Raw genomic sequence first — 23969 nt, forward strand, 5'->3', positions numbered from 1 at the left:
CTGGCATTAACGTCGTCCACTTGTGATCCGATCGACGAAAGCGCATGTTAATCCCAAGTGTAAACAGCTCTCTCTCTCTCTCTAATAATAAGATCCCCTACTGACATCACAAGGGGAGCCAAATTTTAATGATCTTTTGTATTTTTTCACATGTTTGCAGAGGACGGTTGGAATTAGGTTGATAGAAGCACTGGGGACCCAAGTATAGCACTTAAACATGCAAGTCAGATTTTCATGATATGTCCCCTTTAATGTGTTATACTAGCCGTAAGACAGACATAAGATTTGTTCTTTTATCAAATAATTTTATTAAATGTATTTGCATGCTTTTTAACAACCTGTGTTTACACACGAAGAGCTCAGATTTTTTGCACAGACTGTTTAAGGGTCCCAAGGGACTACATACTAAATAGTTTTAGGGGAAATTTAGCATGAAATTTAAACTTCTACAAGAAACACAGCTGTTTCAAAGCTCATTGAGCAGGAGCCACACCTTTATTTTTGTTTGTTAGTTTACAGGAGTGATGTTGATAGCCACTGATAGTCCAGAGATTGAATCTACTTAGCACCAAATATTAAATATAATGCACGGATTTTAACATGGTAGAAATGTTACTGTTTATTATTGTCAGCTCAGTCAGATAATAGTAATCTTTTGTGTTATTTATACCATGCCATGCTCAATTAGCCAGTGGGTCCCAAGAGGTTCATGTGTGTACACAGTTACACACCATCTTGCCTTGCAGAGACAACTGCACCGCAAAGCTGTTTTTAAAACTTCCTGAGAAAGTTCTCATGCCACTCTCAAGAACACGGTTGAACATCTTAAGAAACGGTGTCAGCTTATCTGCAGCACGTGTTGAACTTTATACACATGATATCATAGCAAAATTCCACTTTGTTATTGTGGCATTGATGACACAAGATGAGATAAATATGTGGGGACTTAGGGGCTGCCTGACCTTAAAAAGGCATGTATGTTGCTTTAATGATTCTGATCCAGAGAACAAATGGTAAAAATCTTTCAAGTAACATGCATATTTAGTGAGTTCATGTTAAGGCCTATAATGCAAGACAGCAAAAAATATTTTACATAAGTCTGAGAGAGAACTACCTCTGAAGGTAACTTAGGTTTGCTTTGTTGTTTTGGATTCTAGAGACCCAAATATGTGTTAAAAAAGTGATTTCAAAAAGAATATTTTTAAAACTTTATCTCTTGAAGTCGTAAAGAAACAAATGACTGATATTCTTTCTAGTAACATTCTAGTTTTCCCTAGAGGAAACTTTGTTTGAAAGCAATACTATTGTTTAACCTAAAAATAAACCTGTAGGAATCCATTGCTTCACTTTGTTCCCCAGATCATATTTACTAAGCAAAAATGTATTTTTGTTTTATATCTGGGGTTTCCAATGACGTATGGTGCATTGTGAAACGAAGTTATGTTGTTGTTGTTTTTACGTTCGACTACTGTGCAGCTCGCTCATTTAATGTTGTTAACTTCTATTTAACTGCTATTTTAACAGACTTTGTAATTCTCAGACCCAAACAAAACATGACACATTTTTAACGAAACATTTTCAGCTTAAGTGTACACAAAGTGCATGATATTACTCATTTCAACTCACGCAAGCGGTCTTGCCCTCTCACTTCTCTCTAGTGAGGAAGAAAGAGAGGCGTGTTCAATATCACGCGACGCTGCGTAGACCTAGCGGCGCATGACGTCAAAATACCGCGAGAGCGATTCGAAAGCCCGGCTTAATAGTCGAATCGCTCACGCGGTATTTTAATGTCATACGCAGATGGGTCTGCGCAGCGTCGCGTGAAGTCGTACACACGTACAGGAGATGTGCTTGAAGCGACAGGGACGGATCTACTGCCACATTAAAACCCGCAACTAGCACAAATGACCAAACTCAACATTTTTGTCCCATGGGCAGGGGTAAGTGTAAGGCTGTGTTTTATCCCAAAATTTTGACATTCTGTTCTTTTCTCGCTCAGAGACGTTCTAGTTTAATATAAAGTAGACACCGCCAGGTCTAACAAGGCTGACTGAAGCTGACTAAAGCCTAATGTATGTACACATTACAGAGTTTACAGTTTCTTCTATACACTTTTTATATCAGCATGTGGGTACATTTTGTTTTAATATGTTTTGTTATATTAATATATTAAATAAGTAATATTACAGTAATTAACAAGACGTATAGGGTTTGGTTTAGTTTTAGTTGCGTGTAATCATGTATGATTTACTGTTATTACTGTAATAAATACATTAAACTTGTAACAAAAACCCTGTAAATAGCGAACAATTTGACGCAGTAAAGTAGTAAAACGGACCTTTCCACGGGCCTCTCTTGACTGTTTTAACATGCTAGAGAACTGAATTTCACAAATAGAAAATAAACAATGTAGGCAATGTTAAAAATGTACGTGTTAATTGTTTTCCTGCAGAGCACAAAGAGGTTTAACTTTGTGAGTTTGTATGATCTGGAGAACTGAGACCGATGTATTCTCATTGTGCGTGGCTGATGCTCGTCACTTTTCCTTTCTTCCTGATGGCAGGTGCACGAGAAAGTATGACATTATTTATATATTTACGAACGAGATGAATACATGCTTTTGCTTAACAGCACAGAAATTCTAATGGATTTGATGGTTACAATAGGAGTTGTATTGGTTTTACTGGAAACTCTATTGGTCTTCGTGGGTCTTTTTTTGTAATGTGTTGTGTTATTCTGTGGAGATGTTATCTGGCAAATGGGAAACAATAACATAATTGATTTGTACTGGAATAAGGCCCAAAAACATTACACAATTCATTTTAAAATGATGTGGGTAAACAACTGATGGTTCATAATATATTAGGAACCATTTTCAACCATGCACATTGCATTTTGATTTATTTATAACAATGGTGTAATTGTGGCATAATAGAATTGTATGTATGTATGTTGCATTTATGAACATTTGATTTTTTTCTTCATTTTACTTTAATTAAAGCTTAAATTTATGTTTATGTATGTTTTCTGTATTCTTGCAGAACCAGTGTGCACTGCCCAGTCAAACATAGGCAAAGAAGTCCTCGTAGGGTCCAATTTAACAGTGTCCTGTGTCTTTAGCAAAACATGCACAAAAATAATTTTTCGAGACAATGAAGAAATTAAGAATAAACAGTCGCCCAGTTCCAGTGAGGTGTCTGTGGATGTCAAGGATGTAACAGAATTGAGCATCTTCACCTGCAGATGCAAGGAAGACCCAGAGCCATGTGGAATTGACATCACTCCCGGATGTAAGCAACTTTCTTTCAGGAATATGTCTTTATTCAAGATTATAATCATCATAGGAAATATTATGAGTGTGCAACATTACATCATATAGAAATTTCTCAATGTGAAAGCATATAATCATGCTGAAAAAATTATCCAGAATTACAAATGAAAAAAGCCAGACATGTGAAAACGCTATATATACTGTCAAATTTGTCTTAAGCATCTGGCTTCCACAAGCTCAGAAAAATATGAACTTAGAGGTAAACAAGGGCTTGAGAAGTTTCATGTCATCTGAAACCAGAACCATGACAGGTGTCCTAAAGTTAGTTTGGCATGTAGACAAAACGTACAACTTAGCTTCCCGTATATCATTCAAAGTCATGTTTTTAACCAAATCAATGTGAATGTTTCTTTCAGATCCACCAGACATTCCACAAAACCTGACCTGCGTACGAAAAACAGAATATGGCAATGTCACATGCACCTGGAAAATAGGAAGAGAAACCAAAATTACGACCATATGTCATTTAGGGTTAGTTCATAAGAATTATCAAATCACTATTCCAAGAAGGATCTCTGATCATATTACACAAACAAGAGCAAACTTGAAAATTACTTTCTTTTACGGTGAATTCTGGAATTCAATACGATGGTCTAATCTTTCTTTTTTAGGGTTGATGATGGCCATCCCCTCATTTACAGCAGTGTGATGAACTCAACAGGATTTTGTTTCTCTACATTCCCCATCCGTGGTTCGATGTTGCAACTCAGCGTGATGCTTAACATCTCTAATAGTTTGGGATCAAACATCTCAGGTCCCCATAACTTCACCCTCAGAAACATAGTTAAAGAAATGCAAATTAACAATATATTTAATTCTACCCTGCATGTTTTGCATCATTCAAGTTCCTTAAAAATTCACGAAATGATGTACCTATAGTCACGTAATTTTGTTAGTGTTATCCGTGACACCGACGCGTTTTTCCGCCTTTTTTGCGTGAACATGTCACGTGTTTCTGTTTGCGTGCCATTTTCGCGTGTTTGTTGCTCAACTGTTTTGTCTTATTTTCTTACCATTGACGCTTCGGTTTAGGGTTAGATTTGGTATTTGCGTTAGGATGTCACTTTAAGTATTGGTTTCAACCTTTTTTTCGTGATTTTTTTATATTTTATTATTTTTAAACCATTGTCGCCTAGCATTAGGGTTAGAGTTGGGTTTGGGTAAGGATGTCATTTTATGTAAATCTAACCTTAAACCGAATCGATACAGGGTTGTACAGAGAAATTGTATTACAGTACATTGTATTCTAACCAGGTGTGCAATTTTCCGTTAACCCTAAGCAAAAAAAGTTGTACAATGCAACGCTGAAGCGCGTAAACTTGCTCCAGGCAGTGTGCTTTTTATAGTTTTCGTTTTTTTTAAGTGTGAAATTTCCACAATTAACCTTTCCTCCTTATGCATGTTTCTATATGGTGGGCTACCCAGTGGGTAACCACCGAAATTCAAATCAAGCGGTAGACAAAATTTACTGTTGTTTTGGACAGAAACTTGGATTAACATAAAATTTTGCATCAATTATCACTTGTTTTATCTGCATTTTAGGAGATGATGTTATGGGTTGGGGCATTCCAAATTTTGAAAAAATGGGTCATCTTTATAGATTTTGGCACACTATGCATTTCAGTTGCAAAAATACCGTGTACAGAAAAGGTTAAATTGTTCTTCTCTGTGTTTTTTTACAGTTAAACCCTCAAGGCCTAATATTACTCACATTGAATGTTCCTCCCGATGTTGCCACCTACGCACAGACAATCACAGCATGAACTTGGTCGAAGTCCAATATAAAGTAGAAAATCAGATCTTGGGGAGCCTCCAGGTACAACTTCTGATTCTAAAATGTTATCTTTACATTCATGCATTTGCAGAAACTTTTATTCAAAGCAACTTTAAATGCATTCAAGATATAGATTTCATCAGTATGTGTGTTACCTGTTAGGGCAATGGTTTAACAACTGAGCTCTAGGAACGTGTCCGTCAAGCCAGATGTAAAAAAGTGCTCTTTATCGAATCTTCAGTTACAATATCATAGCCAACCCACTTCATTTATCTACAGATCTATCTGTTATCTGGTCTGGTAAAGTTGGTATTGGTAAAGATAAAACACGGAGTCTCAAACATGATGACACAGGCAAACCCACAAAACCTCACAGATTAGTCTGGTTGTCAGACCACAAGCCCTCCATGATGACTCAAAACTGGAACATGAAATGTCAAGAAAGGGTTTTTTCTCTCTTCTTATCATTAGGAAACTAAACCACTGACTTGCTTCTTTTCCCACAGTTTGTATTTTGATAATTTTATATGAATGAATTTATTTCCAAAATATTTTCATCATCCTGTTTCTTGTTTGATAGAAAACACAAATCTAGACGTTTGCTAAGATCCTGTTGTATTACATTGGAAAAATGGGTGTGACAAAACTTTTGTGGTAAAAGGTCAAATGAGTACAGCGGCACAAAACAGACAGTGGACAGGACATAACATTGGCTTAAAGGAATATTCCATTTTCTTAAAAGAAAAATCCAGATAATTTACTCACCACCATGTCATCCAAAATGTTGATGTCTTTCTTTGTTCAGTCGAGAAGAAATTATGTTTTTTGAAGAAAACATTGCAGGATTTTTCTCATTTTAATGGACTTTAATAGACACCAACAATTAATACTTAACTCAACACTTAACAGTTTTTTTCAACGGAGTTTCAAAGGACTATAAACAATCCCAAACGAGGCATAAGTGTCTTATCTAGCAAAACGATTGTCATTTTTGACAAGAAAAATAACAAATATGCTCTTTTAAACCACAACGTTTTGTCTAGGTCGGGTCCAGCGCGACCTAACGTAAATGCGTAGTGACGTAGGGAGGTCACGTGTTACATATATAAAACACACATTTGCGGACCATTGTAAACAATAAACTGACACAAAGACATTAATTAGTATCAGTTGACATACAACAACGTAGGAACAGTCCTCTTTCTCAAGACTTGTAAACACTGGGGCGGAGTTTCGCGTTCGTCCTCTGTAACCTCTTGACGTGATGACGTATTGCGTGGGCTCACGCTAGCGCACCACGACCGGATTTAGACGAGAAGTTGTGCTTTAAAAGTGTATATTTGTTATTTTTATTGTCAAAAATGACAATTGTTTTGCAAGATAAGACCCTTATGCCTCGTTTGGGATCGTTTATAGTCCTTTGAACCTCCGTTGAAAAAAACTGTTAAGTGTTGAGTTAAGTATTAATTGTTGGTGTCTATTAAAGTCCATTAAAATGAGAAAAATCCTGCAATGTTTTCCTCAAAAAAATATATTTCTCCTCGACTGAACAAAGAAAGACTTCAACATTTTGGATGACATGGTGGTGAGTAAATTATCTGGATTTTTCTTTTAAGAAAATGGAATATTCCTTTAACCTAGTGTTTCGCAAACTGGGGCCGTGAGATGGCGCTCCAGTTTTATTATATTTTTTATAAATACATCATAATTCATCATAAATTATGTGCAATTAAACCTAAGGAAAGTAAGGCACTAGATTGTATAACTTAATATATTTTGTTTAATTCAAATTTTAAGTTTGAAATTGTTCTATGTCATAAATGTTTTTTTTTGGGGGGGGGTCGTGAAGGGATGCACCCTACACAAGAGGGGGCGGACACACGCCGAAAAGTTTGAGAACTTTTGGTAGATGGAGTATTTGAAACTTTGGAGTATTTGAAAACGATTATGATTTTGCTAATCTGGTGCCATTAATGGCGCAGATATTACACAATAATTCCTTACAAAACTTGAGGACACAGGAATTACAGTGACACAAAGACTATTGTCCACATCGAGATCTCTATCTTTATACTAAGCAAGAGAGTATAGAATATAACAATGGTTGGTTGGATAGATGGTTGGATATTAGCTATGTTTACATGCAACCAAAAATCAGTGTGTAATCATATTACCATATTTTCCAGACTATAAGTCGCTCCGTAGTATACGTAAGTCGCATCAGTCAAAAATGTGTTTTGAAAAGGGAAAAACATATATAAGCCGCACTGCACTATACGTCAAGTTTATTTAGAAAATTATTTCACAAAATCCAAGCCGAAGAACAGACATTTAATCTGGAAAGGCAAGTTATTCAACTAAACAATAGCACAGAACAGCAGGCTGAATAGATGTCCGTACGTTAACGTAACATTAAAAGTTATTTACACGATACACAATAGCATACAGAACTTACCTGGGAGGCTGAATAGGCTAAATTAACACGACAAGCCAAATGAAGTTCAAAAAGGTCCCCCAAAGTCATTCCTCATCACTGAATCCATTGAATTACATAAATACAGGAGCAGCATAGAGCGGACTCTCACGGCTGTAGACGGTAATGGTTTCTCCTGGTTCATATGAAATCATTTTGACGTACAAGTCGCACCTGAGTAAAAGTTCCAGCACCCGCCAAACTACAAATTTTGATCGTATTGAAGGGGGTGGTGTAGTCCGATCTGTGATCCGATCAGCAGGAGAAAAGTACGCATGTAAACGCATGAAAAAATACATTGTGCACACATGCGCAGAACAATTGTTCACGTCTTACATTAACATCATGTTTATGTATCACATAGGGGTGTAATGATTAATCGTGTGTCCCATTAAAAATGCCTGTCTGAAATCGATTCTGAATTGCAAGGCTGCGATTCTGTGTTTCATGCACAGCTTGTGCATGTACTACGGCATTTGGTCAGTATGAAGTTCTTATAAATCTAAAATCATTATGACGTGCATTTAAAAAAGCAACACTCGTTAAACAAAATCATTCAAAATATTCTTTATCATCATGAAAATACCTGAAACAGTTCGAAGAACAGCGATATAAATATTCCTGTAGACATTTCCTGGAATAGTGTTTGTAATGCTACTTCTTTTGTGGCACAAAGGGAGTTTATGCACGAGAGCGCCCCCTGGCTTTGGGATGTGCCGGGATATCACAGTAATTCATTAAAATTCATTCATTAAGAAAACGCGCATTTGCACGGTTACTCATTACACCCCTAGTATCACATGATTCTCGCCACAGAAACATGCAATAATGGCAACATGCATTATTAAAGGACAAGTTCGGTATTTTGCACTTGAAGTCCTGTTTTCGGATTGTTTGTGATGAGGTGGAACGGTTTTGACTGGAATTTCGACATGCGGCTGCCCCGAGGATTTTCGGGTGTTTGTGTTTCACCTCCCACCTCTACAATGGCTCTATAGGTGCACTGGAACAGTCCTTCCTAGAATGCATTGAACTTTCGTTTTGCAGGGACGTGGGGCTCACCGAGTGGTCGGGGGTGTTCACTGATGTGCTCACACAAAAATCGCTGCAAAATACGCATTCCAACAGGTTTTATCGTAGTTTTTGCCAACTCCATTGACTTGTATTAGATGTGCTGTGAGGTACGGTATTACTCCGCGCCGGGAACTTTGTTTCTATTCTTGCAATTGGCAAAGGTGGATTATCGCCACCAACTGGGCTGGAGTGTCTATTATTCAAGCTCTCAGCGGAAGAATGTACGGGTGTGAGGCGTTTGGAAAAATAGGTCCACAAGTTTACAACGAATGCTAAAACACCTGTTGGAAAGCATCTTTTGCAGCGATTTTTGTGTGAGCATATCAGTGAACACCCCTGACCACTCGGTGAGTGTCACGTCTTTGTAAACGAAAGTTTAATGCATTTAAGGAAGGATTGTTCCAGTGCACCTATAAACCTATTGTAGATGTGGGAGGTGAAACGCAAACACTCAAAAATTCTCGGGGCAGCCGCATATTTCGAGATTTCAGTCAAAACCGTTCTATTTCACCATAAACAATTTGAAAACAGGGCTTTAAGTGTAAAATACCGAACTTGTCCTTTAAGGTAATGGGCTCACTCGCTGTCACGCACACTGTACATTCTGCAGCGTTCATGTGTAGGCTAACATTTGGCTACATAAAGCAATAAAATAGCGTTGTGCCTTTTGAAAATTTTGTTTTTATTGCCTATACTTTAAAAACTTTGGCAGAGATAAAGCGAACTCGACAAGAAATGTAGTGCGATGCGTTGCCAAGTCTTGCTTTTTTTCGAGTTCAGATTTGGGCTCCTGTTTAAACTGTCTCCGCAAGTTTTTCTTTGCTCATTAAAAATGAAAGGATTTCATTGATTAGTAATTGAAATTTGGGCTGTGGACAGGATGCTTTTGGGCTAGTTTTAAATTGGGATGGTTTTGATACAGGAATCTGGCAACCCTGGCTTTGGGCTTGCGCAGACATTCTGTTCAGATTCAATAGAATGTACATGTAAACGAACATTTAAATCAGACTGCAATGTTTAGAGTGCATGTAAACTGTATTATCGTAACCTTTAATCGGATTAAATTCAGTTGGATTAACAGAACATTTGTGCATGTAAACATTCTGTTGTCTCTCTTAAACAGACAGGCGCTGAGCAAATTATAAACGTATCATCCTTGCACCCATATACCACATACAAGTTCCGGATCAGGAGAAAAATCAATCGTGAAGTGGGCCTATGGAGTGACTGGAGTCTGGAAAAAGAAGCAGAAACCGAAGAGGAAGGTAAGTAAAGACCTAACTGTACAGTACATTGCACATAAGTATCTTTGATGATTCTGTATTCTAAAGATATATAGATAGTTTGCATGTGTAGTTATTTGCTTGTAAAGATGTAAAAAGTTGAAAATGGCATCAAATGAACATAGTTTTCTAGTAAGAGTTCATTAGAATAATGATGGTGTAAGATAAGTTGACTGTAGTGACGTAACTCTTTGAAGATACAAACGTATATCAAGGAGAACCTGTGTCATATAGGCATACAGCAAGCTTATAATGTTAAGTTACTAATGCTGACATATAGCGGTAAATTATCTCTTTTGATAAACTTTTAAGTGCTTGACATCGTTGAAAAACAGATACTAAAGATATTGTTAATTTTGGGTTCATTTTCATTATTGTTCAATAAATTTCCTGCATTCATAAAAACATGTAGAAATACATGAAGAGATTATGCTACACAAGAGCACGACTGGTTATGAAAAATGTTTTTGGTTATTAATTTGGCATCATTTCTGTTTTTAGCTCCTAAAAAGGAACTTGATGTCTGGTATATGCAGGATCCAAAATCTAGTAACTGTTTCAGAATATTTTGGAAGGCAAGTAAACACTTCACCAACCAGACTACATTCTCGTTCTTTTAATGACAACATTGCATTTATTTATGACCTGCACCAGTCGTTTAGTTTAAGGGGTGTGTACGATATGGACAATTCGTCACACCATCCCTTCTCACCCTTTACTCACGCAGCCCCTTAAAGGTCAAACCACCGCCCAGCAAGTGGTTGCATGGTGTGAATTGCATCTTCCCAAACAGTGTTAGCCTGAAACCAAAAGATAGCCGACGTTAAAGTTTCAGTTTACAAAAATCGAGCAGGGGCTTAGAGGAAATGATGGATTTGAGAACTCAATCTTTCAGAGGTGTTGCTTTGTGATGTTAAGATCTTGACTCTGTCACAGTTCGTTAGATGTTATTCATTCAGATGAATTAAACCGAACCATCACTGATTCATTAGACATGATTCATTATTAGAAAGTTCATGTACTGGGAATTGTTTTGGATTAATTTGATGTTTAACGGAAATCATTTGCATTTTGATTTTCGCCTTAACTCAATATGTTGACGCCATAAGATGACTGTTGTGTCAGATTTTATTGAATATATGCAAACGTAGCACATAACTGTGAATAATAACATCATAGACTAAACCGGACAATTCCATTTCCTATCTATAATTTAGACTTACAATACTTGATTTTCTTCTATCATGACATTTTTGCAATACTTTTGGTATTTAAACGTGGCAAAAAATCAATATACTATATTATAAAGTCTTTTAATACTTTATGTTTTAGAAATTTAGCAAATCGGAAGCCAAGGGAAAAATTCTAAGATATAAATTAAGTGTCCAGGTGAAGAGGAAGAAGAACTCAACCATTTTAGACGCAAACATTACGAATCGACCCATCTGTTGCGATTCCTGTTCTGTCTCAGTATCTGCCATTAACTCAAAGGGTCAATCACCTGCCAAATTAATTAACCTACGCTCTCCAGGTAAGGCTATTTATTTATTCATTTTTAGCCATGTAGCTTTACTAACACTGTAAAAATTAAGTTAAACAATTTCAACTTGTTTTTCTAAGTTATGTCAACGTATTGGCTTGCATAATTAAGTTGTTCAAACTTAATGCTGCATTTCATTTGCAGTGCAGGTTTAGCCAATTTTCAATTTGGTTTCAATTTTCATTCACGTTGCAAATAAAGTGAAATAATCTATTGTGTTTCTCTTTTTTAGAATCGGTTTTAGATGTTAAGTCACAAATTCTCTCAAATGATAGTATTGCCCTCTTCTGGACGAAGCCTGCTATTGCGGGCCCTAAAACTGAGTATGTGGTGCACTGGTATGCAGTTGGAGATAAAGAAAAGCTTTGGTGGATTAGGGTGATGAATACATCAATTGACATTACAGGCAAGTTTGACGTGATAGTATGTTAAAGCTAGTAACCAAATTTTGCTCATTAATCTGTGTAATATTCTTCAGTGGATGATTTGTAGTTGTTGGTTCCTAAACAAGTATTGTCTCTCTTTGATTTTTTACTTTTTAAATGGTGTCTGTACAGGTCTCCAACCTCACAAATGCTATCATGGTGCAGTTACCGCTCTCCGCTCAAATGGTCCTGCAGTGGCGTTCATTCATGGCATCTCCACATGGCAGTCAGGTTGGTGACTTGGAGTCAAGTTCGGTATTTTACACTTTTACACAGATTGTTTATGATGAAATATAACGGTTTTGACTGAAATTTTGACATATTATGCTGGCCTGAGAATTTTCGGGTGTTTCTTGTATCACCTCCCACCTCTATAATGGGTTAGGTGCACAGGAACAATCCTTCCTAAAATGCATTAAACTTTCATTTACAAAGACGTGAAACTCACCGAGTGGTCAGGGGTGTTCACTGATATGCTCACACAATAACAGCTGCAAAAGATGCTTTCCAACAGGTTTTATCGTAGTTTTTGCCAACTCCATTGACTTGTATTAGATGTGCTGTGAGGTACGGTATTACTCCGCGCCGGGAACCCGTTTATATTCTTGCAATTGGCAAAGGCGGATTATCGCCACCAACTGGGCTGGAGTGTCTATTATTCAAGCTCTTGGCGGAAGAATGTATGGATGTGAGGCGTTTGGAAAAATAGGTCCACAAGTTTACAATGAACGGTAAAACACCTGTTGGAAAGCATCTCCTGCAGCGATTTTTGCGTGAGCACATCAGCGAACACCCCTGACCACTCGGTGAGTTTCACGTCTTTGCAAACGAAAGCCCAATGCATTTCAGAAAGGATTGCTCCAGTGCACCTACACACACACTGTAGAGGTGGGAGGTGAAACAAAAAACACCCGAAAATTCTCGGGGCGGCCGCATGTGTCGAGATTTCAGTCAGGGCCGTTCTATTTCATCATAAACAATCTGAAAACAGGGCTTTAAGTGTAAAATACCAAACGTGTCTTTTAAAAATCTAAGAAAATCATAATCAGAAGCATCTTAGCCCCCTTAAAGAGAATTTGAAATTTATCTCCAAAAAATAACTTATTGATTTAAAATAAATTTGTCTGTTTCAAGTGAGCCACACCTTTTGTTGATAACTGGCTTTAAACCAAATTGTTAACATTCCCATTAACTTACTTTTACCCAGAGCACCTTCATTTCGAAACTCATATGATATTTCCCCTAATCATAATCTTTGGATCTTGCATTCACCTAAAGTAAATATTTATCTCCCTAGCTCCAGAACAGGGTCCAGTTCCCCAACAAAGTTGGAAGAAGAGCGAAAGTTTGGAAGTGAAATGGTCTACAATCTCTCAAGATAAGATCAGAGGTTGTTTGAGAAATTATAGCATCTACCTGAACAAGTTGAACGGAAGTATTGAACATTTCAGTAAGTAACATTTTTAGCTTCAATTAAACAAATATGGTGGTGGCGCCTAATATGTGAAAATGTCATTCTAGATATTTCTGCATTGGATATTTCCATAATGCTAAACAAGTTACTTTACTTGACTTTAATTTTAGGTGTAAATTATTCAAGTACACAATATACCATCAGTGGTTTATCACCAGGAGAGTGTTATAACCTGTGGGTGACTGCCTGGACAGATGCTGGGGAGGGACCCAGAGGAAGTGACCTTCCATTTTGCACACTATCAGACTGTAAGTTTGCAACATTTACTTTTATGAATTTGGCAGATACTTTTATTCAAAGCGACATACAAAGTACATTTTATCAGTATGTGTTATGTTGCAAACACAATTTAACAATGAGCTACAGGAACAATAAGTCCTATACACAAATCCCTTTAGTAATTCATCAGTTATTATTGTACGGTATATCAAGAAGGTACCTGCTGCAAATTTGTGCAGTTAATCCGGAATAAACTACATTTTCTTCTCTTATGTTCATCACCGGTGTGTCAAATATTACTCTTCCACGTGTTAAAGGGGCAATGTGGGACAGAAATGCAATATAATATACATAACCATATTATCAGTGGTGTATAAAGACCTTAGATAATGAACTGTACTGTTTTTATTATTTTAGAATGAGCCTTTTTATTCAACATACACTGCGGGTCCCCTTACTGTTCATGGAAGTTGCCGTCATGTTTCTACAGTAGCCCTAAACAGACAAACTGTTCTATTGGGCGTGTTTCGTCCCTACGTTGTCTCAGACTACAACATGTGTGTCCTGTGGCAGCTACCTTAGCTTCAATACGCATTTGGAAATTTAAGGGCACTTTTTTAAAAAATATTCCTTATTTTCCAGCTCCCCCAGAGTTAAACATCCGATTTTCACCGTTTTGGAATCCATTCAGCCGATATCCTGGTCTGGCTGTACCACTTTTAGCCTAGCTTAGCATAATCCATTGAATCTGATTAGACCATTAGCATCACGCTCAAAAATAACCAAATAGTTTCAATATTTTTCCTATTTAAAACTTGACTCCTCTGTAGTTACATTGTGTACTAAGACCGACAGAATATTTAAAGTTGTGATTTTCTAGGCAGATATGGTTAGGAACTATACTCTCATTCTGGCGCAATAGGACTCTGCAGCTGCAACATGGCCGCAGGAGGCGCAATGATATTACGCAGTGCCTGAAAATAGTCCCCTTATTAACTTTCAATAGCAGGACTATTTTCAGGCACTGCGTAATATCATTGCGCCCCCTGCTGCCATGTTACGGCAGCAAAGTCCTATTACGCCAGGATGAGAGTATAGTTCCTAACCATATCTGCCTAGAAAATCGCAACTTTTAATTTTCCGTCGGCCTTAGTACACGATGTAACTACAGAAGAGTCAAGTTTTAAATAGGAAAAATATTGAAACTCTTGGTTATTTTTGAGCGCTATGCTAAATGGTCTAATCAGATTCAATGGATTATGCTAAGCTATGCTAAAAGTGGTAGCCGGAGATCAGCTGAATGGATTCCAAGAAGGTGAAAATCGGGTGTTTACCTTTGGGGGAGCTGGAAAATGTGTATATTTTTTTTTAAAAAAAGTGGAGTTTCCCTTTAAGGGGTGAGCTGTGGACTGAATTGTTGGACTGAAATCATGAAATTACCTAAACAAACATGCCCCTACCCCAATAGAATCTGGACCTTCTTTTGATAGACCGACCCCACACATATGCAACCCAGGCAATGATTAGGTTAGTAGACACACCCCTTACTGCTGATTGGCTACAAGTGTGTTTTGGTACTCGGCCGGACTCCCTTTTTCAAAGTGTTTTTCAAAAATCATGCACCCCGCCTTTAACCGACCGCAACTAATTTTTGCCATTATTGGCATTCTGTTAATATTTAAATATTCTTTTGCCCAGTTTTTAAAAAGAACTAATTGTACTTTAATCTTTCAGCTGAAAAACTATTGTCACTCGTGATCTTAGCCGGAGGAACCGTTCTTCTCATCTGCCTCATTATTCTGTGCTTCTGTCAGTTCTCATCTGTCCAGAAAAGGTAAGAAATGGCAGTATGTTTTGGATCGAACAGAGACAGGCTTTGTTTATGTGCTCAGACATTCCTATGTTTGTATTTTTGCCATAGATTCCTAAGGTGTTGCCAGTGTCTGCTCCCTACAGTTATTCCTGATCCAGCAAACAGCAAATGTGCAAGGGAATATGTCGTTGAACAGGTAAATGCATGCAAATGTCGTATTCTAAAAAACTGGTTAAACATCATTTTTTCACTAAATGACAAAATGGTGCAACGCCCACTCTTTGAAGAAAAGAATTAGACTTTTCTTACCAGTGACGTTTCAGCCACCAGGCCTTCAATAGACATTGGGGCCGTTTCCCGGACAGGGTTTAAATTAATCCAGGGGCCTCATTTATAAAAATCCATGGCAAAGTCTGTCTTTGACATGGGAAAGTGCTTAGCGCCACGTCAGGGTCTGAGCCAACATGCGCACTTTTGCTTGTCTGATTGCTGCAGGTTTTTGGAAATATATGCCATTCTTGCTGCTCGAAATTGGGTTTAAACATTGACAAGCGCTCTTTAAATGTCTATGACATTAATTAGGCATCGTTTAAAGGCGTAGGTTTGAAACTGCTCAACTGCGCACAAGTTCAAGATCATTTGTGATGTATAAATTTCACATCTGAAAAAAAGGGGTACGCGCGTTTTCTGCGCATAAGTTCAGTTTATGAATCACACGTACGCATTTTTGATAAATGATCGTAAGATCAAGTGTAGTATGGTTTCTACGCAGCATTTATTAAATGAGGCCCGAGGACTAGGCAGGACTGAAGGACATTGTAGTTTTTTCAAACATACCTTACAAAAAAACAATACTGGTATGCATCTTGAGACCATGACACAGGTGTATATTAAGATATGTCAAGATGTTTTTAAATCAAGGCAGCTCAAACCTGCATTTTAGTCAGGAACTAGGATAACCCCACATTTAGTTTTATACACATTTACTTTTGGGAACCGTTTTTTTCTTTCTTTTATTTTACGGATTATGCAAGTGGCTTTCTAACATGATTAAGAGAAAACCAAAAAATGAAAGACAAAAATGAAAACTTTGAAGAATGAAAACTAGTGCTGGGCAAAGATTAATCGCGATTAATCGCATACAAAATAAAAGTGATTTTTGGCATAATATATGTGCGTGTACTGTGTCTAATTATTATGAATATTTAACCACACACACATTCATATATTCATTTTAGAATTGAAGAGTTTCGTTGCAAAACGAGATAAATCCATGTTTTAACATTTTTGTCAAAACATGTTTATTATTATGTTATCATGTTATTATTTTGTTTTATGGTGCTACTTAGCTGTATTTTTTAAGTTATGGAGGTTTAAATCAAAACAAACCAACTGCAGTTGCATTAAAATTAATTGGAATGCACAACCGAAAAACGATATTTCTGAACAATTAAAAAAATGGTGGTTATCTCGTTTTGCAACGAAGCTCTTCAATTGTTTTACTTATATATACATTTTTTTTAACTTATATTTAATATAGAATATATAAAAATATAAATAAATATATATAAACATGTAAATGTTTTTTAAATACATACATGAATGTGTGTGTATTTATTTATACATAATAATTACACACAGCACATACTCATATATTATGCCAAAAATCACTTTTATTTTGTATGCGATTAATCGTAGAAGTTCTTTGGAAAAAGGCCTGGGGCCTCATTTATAAAATGCTGCGTAGAAACCATCCTACCCTTTTTTTAGATGTGAAATCTATAAATCACAAATGATCTTGAATTTGTGTGCAGCTGAGCATTTTCAGGTCTCCGCCTTTAAACAATGCCTATGTAATGTCATAGACATATAAAAGAGCTCTTGTCAATGTTTGAACCCTTTTTGAGCAGCAAATATGGCTTATTTTCCAAAAACCTGCAGCAATCAGACAAGCAAAGTGCGTACGTCTGCTCAGACCCTGAAGTGTCGCAAAGAACTTTTCCACGTCAAAGACAGTTTTTCTAAATATGAATTTTTGCGGACACACACTTTATGATCAAATCTGCCTGTACGCATGCTTAATAAATGAGGCTCCTGGGGCCTCATTTATAAAATGCTGCGTAAAAACCATCCTACATTTGATCTTACGATCATTTAACAAAAATGTGTACGTGTGATTCATAAACCAAACACGCAGAAAACGCGCGTACCCCTTTTCAAATCTATAAATCGCAAATTAACTTGAACTTGTGTGTGCAGCCGAGCAGTTTCAGATCTCCGTCTTTAAACGATGCGTAATTAATGTCAGACATATAAAAGAGCACTTGTCAATGTTTGAACCCTTTTTGAGCAGCAAAAATGGCTTATTTTCCAAAAACCTGCAGCAATCAGACAAGCAAAGTGCGTACATCTGCTCAGACTCTGACGTGTCGCAAAGCACTTGTCCACATCAAAGACAGTTTTCTATAAATATGGACTTTGCCATGGATTTTTGCGTATGCACACTTTGCGATCAAATCTGTCCGTATGCATGCTTAATAAATGAGGCCCCTGTTTAAGCTAAAGCCAGAAATAGGCCTAAGTTAAATTACGTTGTTTAAGCTTCTTAATAAACATGCCTTAGAAAAGATGTTTTCTGGTGTTTATCTTGAGACAAATTAATGGCACTGGCTTATTTTAAGATCTGTCAGTGCAAGTTATTTTCAGTTGAGACAGCTCAAACATGTGTTTAGTTTAGGGCAAGCCTTAAGCCTTTGTGAAATAGGGAAAATGTGTCTAAAGTGAAAATCTATAAAGTTTCCCAGGATTTACGTTTCACACCAGTATCTCCTCCCTGATCAAACATGTGCAAATGATGACAATTTTTATTTTTGGGTGAACTATCCCTTTAATACTTTAAAAAGATCCAGAAGGAATGTGACACAAACCTAAAGCATAATTGTATTGCATATCGTACAGCACGTTAGTTACCTAGTTATCAAATACACTATATGCACATTTCTTCAGTATTGTGCAGCCCAGTATACACAATGTTAAATATTGTAGATTAGATGCAAATATGAAAATCTGAGATTATTTACTCAACTCTCATTTCAGTTACAGTGAAGATGTTCAGTAAATAACACATCAAATTTTTGTCTGTTTCTCATTTGGCTTCAGAGACTTGAAATATGTCATAGATTATGAGGTTTTGTTTGTTACTTTTGGATCCTCACCACCCTTGTTCAGTGACCTTGGACCACAAAACCAGTCATGTTGCACAGGTATATTTGTAGCAATAGCCAACCCATTTTGGTGAAAATGATCGATATTTTAATGCCAAAAAACATTAGGATATTAAGCAAAGATCATGTTCCATAAAGATATTAAGTGAACTTCCTACCATAAATATATAAAAAATGTATTTATCATTAGTAATATGTGTTGTTAAGGACTTCATTTGGACAACTTTAAAAGCGATTTTTTTCAATAACTAGATGTTTCTCACCCTCAGATTTACAAATGGTTGTATCTCAACCTATCCTAACAAAGCATACACCAAGCTTTTCAGCTTTCAGATAATGTATAAATCTTAATAAAAAAAAAAACAGTTTTTGTGGTCCAGGGTCACATATGTCTTTTGTGTGGAAAAGGTAAAGACACATGGGTTTGGAATGACGTAAGGTTGAGTAAATAAAGACAACATTCTTCTATTAAAACAAACATTTATATAGAATTTTAGCTGTGGCGGCCGGTGATTTTTTTTTCAGAAGGCGCACGATGCAAAGTTCGTCACAACATGTATGTAGCCCGTCATGTGTGTGGTCCGTAATTTCAAAATATGTGTTCTGCGCGTCTAATGATCCTGTGTGCATCACGTGTCTTGTCAAAATAAGTGCCTGCTGCAGACGCGTCTAAAGGGTTTATGATAAAAGAGACGCTTGCGTTTGCCAGATACTCGCATAATCTCATGCGTAATCAGAGTTTACTGTTAAGGGAGTGTCTTGAGTGCATTTTGTGAACGTGAGAGTCTCTTTTATCATAAAAGTTTTGATGCGTGTGTAGTAGGCACTTATTTTGACAAAACATGTGAGGCACATGGTTCACATGACACAACAAACACATATTTTGAAAACACACGCAACACACATGACACTCCGAACACTTATTTTTAATTTGAGCCCCTCGGAAGAGCAGTCACGAGCCGCCACTGAATTTTAGGCTAAATGCTGTAAAAATCAGGAAACATAATTGATTAAATTGAATTAATTGATCTATTTTTTCTTTAACCCCTTCACCAACTGACATGAACTAAAGTTCCACCATCACCAAAGTGACTCCAGCATAAGTGAGGATCCAGACATCACGCAGGTAGAAGAGTTTCATTCTCCCTCCGGCTTCACCTGCAACTACATCAAGAGTTTCTCTCAAGAGTCCACCTCCTCTGATACCACCCAGATCACCAGGACCACAGACATCACAGGGGATTACATCTACACTCGAGGAGCAATAAGTGGAGGCGAGGAGGAAGAGGAAGACGAAGAGGACAGAAGTTTCGATGAATTTGGATTCCGTCCATGCATCAACCCTTTCCTAGAACCATTGGTTTTATCTAATGGAAAGCTGGATCTTGATGCAGTGATAATAAACTGCAGTGAATTTATGGATTGCACGTGATCCTTCGAGGGCATTAAGATTTGACCATACGTTTATTGTTTACCTTCTTGTATGGGTGCTAAAAAAGCTCTGACATCCAAAAGACAGTTTTGGAGACAGTTAAGACATCTGCAGCAAGCCAGACTCAAGTTGGACATTTTAAGAAACTTGTATGGCTGTTTTAGGGATTTTCCAGTGACTGCAGATTTTATGGAGGTAGAGATGGCCTGCCAATGGATTTAGCCCTATAGAGATGAATTTCTGTATTATGTATCATGTTTAAGGGGACACGTGGCTTTTCTTAAGTATGTAGACAAACAACTGGCAACAGCTATAATAATTTGGTTTGACAGACTCAATGGCTGGAACGAATAATTCATGAAAAGGAAGGAGAAGTAACTGATGTAAAAATGATCTGTATTATACAGACAACCATTCTTTCCACTACAACAGTGTCACTTTACCAATGTAACTTGTCAGCTCTCACAATACAATACTTCAGGACAATTGCACAATACTCATATTTACTCTAATGCGGGATGTTCGACCCACTACAAACATACATTCACCAAAGTTTCATTGAAGATATTTTATTAAAATAGAGGATATGGTTAATTTAATGAAATTAAATGTGATAGTGACTTAATACACTCACCTAAAGGATTATTATGAACACCATACTAATACTGTGTTTGACCCCTTTCGCCTTCAGAACTGCCTTAATTCTATGTGTCATTGATTCAACAAGGTGCTGAAAGCATTCTTTAGAAATGTTGGCTCATATTGATAGGATAGCATCTTGCAGTTGATGGAGATTTGTGGGATGCATATCCAGTGCATGAAGCTCCCGTTCCACCACATCCCAAAGATGCTCTATTCTGGGACTAGATCTGAGGACTGTGCGGGCCATTTTAGCACAGTGAACTCATTGTCATGTTCAAGAAACCAATTTGAAATGATTCAAGCTTTGTAACATGCTGCATTATCTTGCTGGTAGTAGCCATCAGAAGATGGGTACATGGTGTTCATAAAAGGATGGAGATGGTCAGAAACAATGCTCAGGTAAGCCATGGCATTTAAACGATGCCCAATTGGCACTAAGGGGCCTAAAGTGTCCCAAGAAAACATCACCCACACACTTACACCACCAGGCGGCACAGTGGTAACAAGGCATGATGGATCCATGTTCCCATTCTGTTTACGCCAAATTATGACTCTACCATCTGAATGTCTCAACAGAAATCGAGACTCATCAGACCAGGCAATATTTTTCCAGTCTTCAACTGTCCAATTTTAGTGAGCTTGTGCAAATTGTAGCCTCTTTTTCTTATTTGTAGTGGAGATGAGTGGTACCCGGTGGGGTCTTCTGCTGTTGTAGCCCATCTGCCTCAAGGTTGTGTGTGTTGTGGCTTCACAAATGCTTTGCTGCATACCTCGGTTGTAACGAGTGGTTATTTCAGTCAAAGTTGCTCTTCTATCAGCTTGAATCAGTCGGCCCATTCTCCTCTGACCTCTAACATCAACAAGGCATTTTGGCCCACAGGACTGCCGCATACTGGATGTTTTTCCCTTTTCACACCATTCTTTGTTAACCCTAGAAATGGTTGTGCGTGAAAATCCCAGTAACTGTGCAGATTGTGAAATACTCAGAACGGCCCGTCTGGTACCAACAACCATGCCACGCTCAAAATTGCTAAAATCACCTTTCCTTTCCATTCTGACATTCAGTTTGGAGTTCAGGAGATTGTCTTAACCAGGACCACACCCCTAAATGCATTGAAGCAACTGCCATGTGATTGGTTGATTAGATAATTGCATTAATGAGAAATTGAACAGGTGTTCCTAATAATCCTTTAGGTGGGTGTATAAATGCATGTTAGCTTTTCAAGTCAAAGCATTGAAGACTCAGGAATAAATATTTCTTTATCTTTACGGTCCCTTGTGTGCCTTTTTTTGTCCAGCGATAACCTTTTCTCCAAACATTGCAATATTGGTAATATGGTGCAAATGTGCACTTAAATATACAATATATAAGGACATTCCACTTTTTTTGAAAACATTCTCATTTTCCAGCTCCCCTAATCTATTCTGGTGTAATAATCAAAGACTTTGCTGCCGTAACATGGCTGAAGGAGGCTCAATGATATTACGCAGCCAAAAATAGTCCCCTTAGTAATTTTCAATAGCAGGGGACTATTTTTGGCTGCTGCGTAATATCATTGCGCCTTCTGCAGCCATGTTACGGCAGCAAAGTTCTTGATTATTACGCCAGAATGAGAGTATAGTTCCTAGCAATATCAAAACTCTGGTTATTTTTGAGAGCGATGCTAATGGTCTAATCAGATTCAATGGATTATGCTAAGCTATGCTAAAAGTGGTACTGCCAGACCCGGAGATCAGCTGAATGGATTCCAAAACGGTAAAAATCAAATGTTTAACTCTAGGGGAGCTGGAAAATTAGAATATTTTTTAAAAAGTGGAATGTCCCTTTAAGTACAATTAGTAAATGTACAGTTTTCATGCACTAATTATGTACTTAATATACATAATATATTTCTTTAGTATTTCTTAAGATAAACTTAAGAACATCTAAGTGTACTATTTTAAGACACCATTTATTTCAATATACTACAACTACACTAGTCAACATTTGAAGTGGATCAAAACCTTTCCAAAAAGTTGTCTTGCACACTTCCTGTTGCGTACGCGCGCTCTCGAGTGGCAAAGACCACAAGTGTGGGTATTTATTGGATAAGGTAAAAGTAGAACTATACTTTTTTTATATCATTATCCCACTACCTCGTCTGGACAACTTCCATACATGTTCATGTCATTTACATTTTATGCACATACGAGACAATAGCCAACAAAACAGACAATTGATGCAGTTTTACTTACCTCCTGTGATTCATGGCCCAGTTGGGATCTCCCCATTTCAACGAAATCTAGCGTTGAACAAACACACTTGCACAACTCCGCTGCTACTTCGGATAAACAAACTACATGCATTATTTCCATAATGCTGGGTTATTTGGGAAGCTGAACATGCTTAAGGTCCTGTCCCAAATGGCACACTCCAGACTTATGGACTTCCTCAGCATTTTAGGAGGGAGCATTTTAGGATAGACTCGAGCGTCACGCCGAAGACCGCATTAAGGGGTGATTCACATATCACATCTTTTGCGCGCTCAAGTTTGTTATTTCAAATGAAGGCACGCGGTACTCGCACTCATAATGGAACCGACACGGTGCAACGCGCTAGTTTTTTTCCAGGCATGCCCGCATCGAGTTAAAAACATTTCAACTTTTTAGAATGCCGCAAGTCCACGCGTTTTTAGGCGCAACGTGAATGGCCCCTAATTCTGGGCTCACACCAAACACAAATAGAGCATCAAATTCGCGTCTAGTTTGGCGCTTGAACATTTTGAATGCATTTGCGCGTCTAGAGCAAAATAGACGAGTGTAAAATACAAGCATTTGAAGCGAAATTGACACGTGTCCAAGCCGAAATCCACTTCTTTTGGGAGGGGCAAGGAGTGACTACGGGCCTGCCGCCACAGCATTGGTTAACGTGCTGTGAATTGACGCCAAAGTTCAAATTTTTCAACTAGGGCATCAGACTCGAATTCATGTCATTCGCGCGTCAATTCACCTCATTTGTGTCGCAAGACCTCCAGGCGCATGTAAAAACATCTTTACATTGACTTAACATTGAAATCACTCGCGCCAGACGCTCTATTCGCGTTTGGTGTGAACGCAGCATTAGGGTGCTAATGAGCACACTTTGGAGTGTTAAAATGATGGATGGGACACCCTACGCACTTGTAGACTAAGCGAGCACGCGCAATTGAAGGACACAAGACCGATAATCCACATGAAGTGCAACATTTTGTACGAACCCAGTCGAAGTGCATTCGCCTCAGAAATA

General features: G+C 37.6%; 1 protein-coding gene across 2 annotated transcripts; it reads left to right on the plus strand.

The window, feature by feature from the left end:
* The first annotated feature begins 1776 nt into the window (after nucleotides 1-1776).
* On the plus strand, nucleotides 1777-21980 carry il12rb2 (interleukin 12 receptor, beta 2a). 2 transcript variants are annotated; one of them, XM_073870277.1, is made up of 16 exons: nucleotides 1777-1940; nucleotides 2453-2575; nucleotides 3042-3290; nucleotides 3688-3802; nucleotides 3943-4113; nucleotides 5012-5147; nucleotides 9776-9917; nucleotides 10437-10510; nucleotides 11268-11466; nucleotides 11708-11881; nucleotides 12033-12131; nucleotides 13198-13350; nucleotides 13485-13622; nucleotides 15328-15427; nucleotides 15515-15602; nucleotides 19703-21980. In XM_073870277.1, exons 2-16 carry the CDS (start codon nucleotides 2506-2508, stop codon nucleotides 20060-20062), a joined length of 2268 nt encoding a protein of 755 aa, XP_073726378.1. In that variant the 5' UTR covers nucleotides 1777-1940; nucleotides 2453-2505; the 3' UTR covers nucleotides 20063-21980. The 2 variants fall into 2 exon arrangements, with proteins under 2 accessions (XP_073726378.1, XP_073726379.1); XM_073870278.1 differs by lacking the exon at nucleotides 1777-1940 and adding an exon at nucleotides 2101-2127.
* Nucleotides 21981-23969: the final 1989 nt, after the last annotated feature.

This window comes from Misgurnus anguillicaudatus, chromosome 8 (genome assembly GCF_027580225.2).
Source record: "Misgurnus anguillicaudatus chromosome 8, ASM2758022v2, whole genome shotgun sequence".
Classification (NCBI taxonomy): domain Eukaryota; kingdom Metazoa; phylum Chordata; class Actinopteri; order Cypriniformes; family Cobitidae; genus Misgurnus; species Misgurnus anguillicaudatus.